The 7981-nt window shown below is 37.5% G+C and overlaps 1 protein-coding gene across 1 annotated transcript in view; it reads right to left on the bottom strand.

Annotated features, from left to right (window-relative positions):
* Nucleotides 1–1464, bottom strand: part of LOC132166444 (cytochrome P450 71AU50-like) — a 5844-nt gene extending 4380 nt beyond the window's left edge. Inside the window, exon 1 of the mRNA XM_059577260.1 lies at nt 1243–1464. Within this exon, the coding sequence (XP_059433243.1) occupies nt 1243–1464 (222 nt within the window). The remainder of the gene's footprint in view (nt 1–1242) is intronic.
* Nucleotides 1465–7981: the final 6517 nt, after the last annotated feature.

Raw genomic sequence — 7981 nt, 5'->3', positions numbered from 1 at the left:
AAATTAGATGAGATTTGCGGACAGAACAGAAACGAAAGACAAAACAAAATAATAAATAAATAATGAACAAAACAAAGCAAAGAAAGAAAATTATAATAATAATAATAATAAAATAAGCAAAATTAAAACAAAACTGAAAATAGAATAGAAACAGATAAGTAAATGGAAAACTTAAATTTTTTTTTTTTTTTTTTTTGGATAAAACATAAATTAATATGCCAATGCGCCAATTATACCGGTATAATTAATGTTTGCCAACCTAAGGGCATGGGTGTCTACTCCTCAAGCTATTGATTTCCCTAAGCAACGAATTAGGCATGGGTGTCTACTCTAATTCTTTTCTTTCTTAAAGGATTTAGCATGGGCGTCTATTAAGTTGTTCTTTAAGAAAGCATAAATTTATGGAAATCGACAAACAAACGAGGTCTAGGGCATGGGTGTCTACTCCCGGTTCCCCATGTTGATTAACCCAAGAATCCGGTGTGGATATCTTTTGTTACTCTTATTAAACCCTGGACTCGATCATCCAAATTGATTTAACTAACTAGTCCATACCACATGCATATGTTGGCCAAACAGACACATATGAGGAATACAAGATAACATGTATTAATCAAGTTAAAAATACCAAAATATAATTGTAGCAAAGGCGCCAATATTGCAATTATAAAAAGGCATGATTAGGGCTTCAATCTAACCCTAAATAAAATATAAACTACATAAGAAAAATAAAAGCGTGGAAGAGAAGAAAAACCCAAACTCCTGTTGATGTAGCCTTCAGTTCCTTTCCAGAGCTTGTGCCTCTTTTCTCCCCCACCTATTCCTAGAGGCTAAGAGGTCTATTTATAGGCTTTAGAAGTCCTTGTTAAACAAGTAAACCCAGAAAATTCGTAGGGTTTTAATCCTATTACAAGTTGGAGTTGGAAAACCCTAATATGGAAGGAAAGGGAGTCGGTCTGCAGCTTCTAGAATTCTCCAGCGCATAGGTGCGATCGATCGCAACCCGTGTGTGATCGATCACAGTCTCTTGCGATCGATCATACTACCAGAAACTCCAATTTTTCCAAAATTCTCTCTTTGAGCCCAAATCTTCCAGATTTACTTCATTTTCTTCCAAAAGCCTACAAAAGAAAAGAAAGTACAAAAATGAAGTAAAATGGCCTAATTAACCAAAACCAAAGGATTAAAACATGCAAGTTAAGGGCTGAAAATATGAATATTTTAGCACTTATCAGCAAGCACCAAGCCTAGGCACAAGTACATGATGGGGCCATGTTTTTGGGCAAGTTGATGCAGATCGGGATGAGGTAATTCCCCTAACATGTGAAGGTTCCCAAAGAAAGGGAACCCTCTTAGACCAGGAGGTAATTTGCTGCTGCTTTTCCATGCCCATTCTCGCAGGAGATAAGCAAGCATCACCAGTACGGCGGCTATGGTCCATGTCCAAGCCATGGCTGAGCTCATCAATGGGTGTACGTCTAATATTGAAGTGCAAGTGCAAGAACAGAGAGTATTTATGAATTATCAATGGCATGGAAGTTGCAGGCAAAGGAAAAGAACAAACCAACATTTGCTAATTTCAGTGTCTGGGAAGGGTGGTAAATGGATTGGCAAAAGCAAAGACTAGGGAGGGGGGGACCGGCTGGGGCCATGGTCCCCTCCACTTCCTCAAAAAAGATATTACCGATTATTCAAATTGTTATAGCTAACTTCCAAAAAGTCTCTATAATTAATACACGTTTGCAATGACGTTGCTTATACACAGAGATAGAAGGAGGGGGGCCGGTTGGTAATATTATTTCCTAAAAAGATAGAAAAGATATTTTAAGGAGTAAACAATATATATATATATATATATACTGGTCCCCCTCAAAATAAATTGATAGGTCCCGTTCCCCCCAACTCTCCTCCACCGATTGGTTCTTACTTCTTAAATTAATCCTAGGTTTTTCTTTTGGTTAATTTTTCTATTGTTTGGCTTGGAAATTTGGTTAAGAATCTGAAAAGTAGATTTTTTTTTTTTTTTTCATAGATTGGCTATCGGCTTGGAAACTTGGAAATTCCTATTGCTACTTGAAAATTTATGTGTTTTTTATTGTTGTTATTTTCTTTATATATGTATGTAAATCTTGGATCTTTTCTCTATGAGGATTTCTAGTTCTTGATTTGGTATGGCCGTATGAGAATTTTTTATGGGTTTTATTGTGATGGGTTTTTATAACTAATGCCATTGAGAAATCTCTAGTTTCTCTTTGAGTTTTTGTTCCACCCATTGAATTTCAAGTTTGAAATCATAATAATTTAGGAAATTTTTTATTAGGTCCGAATTTGGGGGAATTTTAGTAAGAAGCTAAATTCCTAAAATTAACTAGGGGTTTTTGTGTGTAGTGGATTTCTATACATGATTTAAGATCCGGGTTATTAGATTAATGGGTTTAAAGCTTTAATTTCACTATTGTTTATAGTATGGACATAAACCCTAATTTGTATAGTATGAATTAAATTTGAGCTTTTAGTATGTGAACACTAGGATTGCTAATTGGATGTGTTAATTACATTTAAAGCGTTAATTAACCCTAGACTTTTATGAGTTCAATGGAAATTGATGCCCATGGGGTTGAGGTTCTAATATGTCGTATTATAATCATATTGATTATTGCATGTGAATATTAGTATTATAAATTTGGGGTAAGTTGCTAGATGAATGGAATAGGTAGAAAATAATAATTATAGGGTTAAAGTGTAATGTTTAACTTAAAGTCTATGTGATGATTATGTTATTCATATGAGTTTGTTCATTGTTAACCTACACTTATTTTTTCTTTATTTTCTAAAGACTCAAAATGATTATGTAAATTTATTTGTAAATGATGAGAAAGTCAAATACAATACTTGACTATTTCAAAAGAAAAAATGCACAAAGTTTATTGGAGTTTGATCCTGGATTATGTGTCACTTATGAGAATATCATGTTAATCAACGAGATGCAGAATAATTCAACGCAGGTCGCACTTTTTGAGGTTAGTACCCTAAGCTCAATTCCTAATCTAAGTGGTCTTGTACTTTGGATATTATGGTTATTAAATATTGAGAATATTGTTTGTTAGAATTTAAACATTTAATTGGAAAGTATGACACAATTCTAAGTTCAATTCCTCAATGTATTTAAGTACATTGATTAGAAAAAGAAGGAAAATATATATATATATATAGAGAGAGAGAGAGAGAGAGAGAGAGAGAAAAGTACTAATCATTACACGCTTCAACCAAAAAAAAAAAAAAAAAATTGCTTTGGTCCCCTCCCATAAAACTTCATGGCTCCATCCCTAGACAAAAGTACCCAAAAAGGCGGCTAAGAGCATATACACCTCTTAATATTTTAGCAAAAAGTTGTTATACAATAAAATATAAATGTTAAAACAATTTTTTAAAAAAAATATTTATTCTGTCATTCTCCATCCCCTTTTTTTTAGCTTTTTTTTTAGTTTTTTTTTTTTTTTTTTTTTCCTATCTTACCCAGAGTAAAGAAATCATTGAGAAATAATGACTAAGACTCCGTTTACTGCGACGTAAAATGATTTTTAGAAAATGATTTCCGCATTTTACAGTGTTTACTTTGTCGTAAAATAGTGATGAAAATATTTTTCTTTTGACCAAAAATTATTCTTTAATTTTCGAAAAATAGTTTACGGTTTTGAAAACCATAAACCATTTTCTGACTGCGAGCATCTCATTCTTAAATCGATGGACCTTGCCAAGACCCGCACAAAACTTTGCTGGAACTTGACCGAGACTCACCCAGGACCCGCTCAGGACCACGCCAGAACCTGCCCGAGACTTGACCGGAACCTGCCCAGGACCCGCCCAAGACTTGACTAGAACTCGCCCATGACTTGCCTGGGTCTCGCCTTGGACTTGACCAGGACCTGCCCGGGACCCGTCTGGGACTTGACCGGAACTTGCCCGGGACTTGACCAAGACCCCGCTGGGACTTGACCGAGACTAGCCCAAAACTCGACTGGGACCCGCCCCCAACCAACCCAGGACCCGCCCGGGACTTGGACAGGACCCTGCCGGGACCCACCTAGGACCCACCTGGGACCTAACCGGGACTTGCCTAGGACCTACCCGGGACTTGCCCGGGACTTGTCCGGGACCTGCCAGGGAAATGAAAGGAACTTGCCTGGGACACCGCCAGGACTTGCCCAGGACTTGACCGGGACACGCCCGAGACTTGCCAGGGACCCTGTCGAGACCCGTCCAGAACTTGACTAGACTTACTCGGGACCCACCCGAGATTTTCCTAGTTGAGTCCAGACCAATTCCTGTTGGGGTCCCGGGCAGGTCTTGGGCGGGTCTTGGTCCAAGTCCCGGCGGGGTCCCAGTCAAGTCCCAGGTCCCGAGCCGGTCCCGATCAAGTCCCAATGGGGTCCCGGTTAGGTGCCGATCAAGTCCTGGGCGGGTCCTGGCGGGGCCTCGGGCGAGTCTTGGTGGGGTCCCGGTCAAGTCCCGAGCAGGTCCAGACGAGGTCCCGGACAAGTCCTGGTCAAGTCCCAGCGGGATCCCAAGCATGTCCCTGCGGGATCCTGAACAAGTCCCATGCAGGTCCCTACGGGGACCTTATTGGAAAAAAAAAAATATATATATATATATATATATAAAATTTCCTGTGTGCGTGATAAACGCCGTAAAATGTTTTCGACAAAAAACATTTTCAGAGAAAATGGCTTATTTGAAAATATTTTCCAACGAAAACTATTTTACGTCGAAGTAAACGGAGCCTAAAATGAAAGGTGAGACGCAAAATAAAGTGATTTTTTTAGTTAAAATGAGAAGAAATTTGTTAAGCAGGATGTGAATAATCTACTAGATTTGAGCTTTGTGACACTCAATGTCAAAATGGACTGGAATTCCCCATAATTCCACTTATTATATATTCGTGTTCTTTTTTATTCAAGTACAAGTCTGTTAAGAAGGTTTTCATGCTTGAATAGGGAAATTCTATCTCCCGAACGAAGAGTTCACTTGGGCAAGGGAGTCCAAAGGCCCCGTTTCTTGACCCCCTTTAATTTTTCTTCTTCTCTTTTTTCTTGTTTCTTTTTTTTTTATTGGACAAGAGAATAGATATTAAAATCTGGTTGTGCTGTTCAGGCACATATTTGAACAAGTAAGTAGTATTGAGAGAGTGCCTACGATTCCTATTGTTTAAGCCCTTCTTGCATGTGCAGTTTCAAGCAGACAAATACTACTAAGGGCACATCCAAGTAAAATAGCAAAAAAAAACAAAAATCATTCTCATCATTTGTAGGAATAAAACAACTGTATTGCACCGAATCTATGTGGGATCAATCTATGTGTTAACAAAAATCAAATTGTGCACGAAATTGTAGGTAGGAAGGTACATCTAGTATTTTTCTTTTTTACTTTTCTAGTTCATAGTCTTTGTTCAAATATGGTGACTGATCAATTTTGGGTGAAATGCTTATCCAGCCTGCCGGTGCCGACGAAGCACATATAGGCCGATAGGCATACAACTGATACCGGCGGGGAGAAAGTTTGAAGCTCATATAATTGAAGGTGAAAATATATATGTAGATGAAAGCTGTAGAGCAGGATTATATATATTATTTATTAAAGTTTTCAGTGAGCAACCGTTTTGTAAAACAAAATATACGTTAAAGACAAAAAAAAACTGAGCGCCATATATTTCGTTTTCTCTTAGTCACTCAGCCAACAAGTGGCTCCATTTATATTATTTGCCTTGTTATTGTGTGGTGGAGATTGAGGAGACCCTTATCGTTATTCTTTTTGTTTGCTATTACAACTTAGCCGCATTGCCGACAATGCCGAGATACCTCCATTTTTTTTTTTTTTTAATATTTTTTGCGGATCTTCATCTGTCCTACTCTCACTGGTGCTACGTTACTAACGTACATCCAAGAGAGAAGAAGATCGATGTGATATATGTAAACAGAGTGTTTTACACTCTCCTCCGATAGGAGATAGACATTTTAATTCGAAACACTTAAAAATAATATAATCATTTATACCAAATAATTTTATTTCTCTTGATAAATTAAATACCACATAAATAAAATACTCATTAATAAAAAGGGATCCACCGTCTTTGCTGGTTTTAGAGACTATGGTGTTGAGGGCTCAAAGGTGGGGAGGTTTCGGTGGTGAGTGGTGGGCGTTAGGTTAGAATTAATGGAAAAGTTTATGAGATTAATTTGAATTAAAGATATAGTGTTTTCATCTTCATTGTATTTGATGTTTTTACTTGATGTGTCGAATTTCTTTTTCTTTTTGTTTTTTCTTTTTTTTTTCTAATCAAATTGGAAAATGAAAATGGATGGGCTCCCCTACAACAAACCAAAAAACGAAAAATAACATTGCAAGTAAGAACCAAAGTAGAAAATGGACCAAATAAATGACCCGGTCCTTTCCAATGGACCACATAAAACGGTTATAAAAGCAAAAGAAGCACACAAAGAGTGACAAACCTCAAGAAGTTCACAAATCCTAATTACAAGTATAAGAACCTCAAGAGATTTAAACCCATCTATGTACACCCCAAGCAAGGAACAGCATCACCCACCCAAACGAAGTTGATACAGGAAAGACACTTATAAGATCCGAATCTGGAACCTAAGAGAATGGAGTACTGTTTTTGGAAGCACTAATCTCCACTACAAAAATAAACCCTAAGATCAGAGAGAGACTAAAACCCACAAAACCCAAACAAAACAACAAAAAAAATACATGGAAATAAAGGAAAAAGCAAAAACAACGAGCAAAAATACAACATAAAACCCAACAAACAGTAGTGACAGCAGTGAAGAAGGTGGAGGAGCCCATTGATCGGGGCATGGGGAATATGCGATGGTGCGTGCAAGGCTAACAAAGGATCGTAAAATGGCGGTGAGGAGCTGGGAGGCCGGTGATGACGGTTGACTAGCGCATGAAAACCCGTGTCAACCTAAGGAAAGTAGATTGGGTTTTAAAGAAAACACATCTATGATCCAAGGCAGATCCGGGTAGTAGAGTGAAGGATGGCGAGCGGCGAGGAATCAAACAGAGAAGGAGGCGAGCAACCCAAGGCAACGGAACGGTGGTCGGCAAAAGATGGTGAAAAACATTGGGTACGAGGGGCGACAAAAAAAGAAAAATCCATGGGGAAAACTAGAATCTGAGAGGAAAGAGAAGGAGAAAGGAGTTGGGAAACCTTCTCTCCTCCCCAATCAACCACACTAACTGTGGTAAAAGCCCTCACAAGGAGGTAGGGTTTTACCTAGAGCAAAGGAGGAGGAGCTTCTTTCACTAACTGAGAGAAGCAAACGATAAGAAAAAGTGCAAGTTGTGTCAAATTTCTATTACATCACTACAAAAAAACAATTTTTTTCTCACTGGAGTTTTTTGACGTGTCAGGGTGTCTGACACGTCAGAAAATTTTTCTGACGTGGCGTTTCTGACGCGCATTGATTGTCAGAAGCATAGGTGTCAGGAAAATTTTTTTCCTGACATGCCAGTGGATAGAACGTCAAAATTTTCTAACGTTCTACTATCTCATACGTCAAAAAATTGAAAAATTAAATAAAAATTTAATTTTTTTAAAAAAAATTTTCTGGAATTTTTTTTTTTTCAATTAAAAATTTTATTAATTTAAATTAATTTTCAATTAAATTATTATTATTATTTTTTTTTTGGAATTCCTCTGCTTGGCAGCTCCCTCACACTGCCGTGCAGATCTGTGTTTCTCGATCTACACCATGGTGCAGAGATCTTTGCACCATGAAACACATTTCTGTGGTGCAGAGATCTCAATTTTCTCTCTCTCTCTCTCTCTTCTTTTCTCCAGCTCTCACTTTTCTCTCTCTCTCTTCTAATCTTCTTATCTTCTCTTCTTCTTCCTCCTCTTCTTCTTGTTCTCTTCTCCTTTTTTTTTTAAATTTTTTTTTAATTTTTAATTTTTGATTTT

This window comes from Corylus avellana, chromosome ca11 (assembly GCF_901000735.1).
Source record: "Corylus avellana chromosome ca11, CavTom2PMs-1.0".
Lineage (NCBI taxonomy): Eukaryota > Viridiplantae > Streptophyta > Magnoliopsida > Fagales > Betulaceae > Corylus > Corylus avellana.
This window is presented reverse-complemented; position numbering and strand designations above follow the sequence as displayed.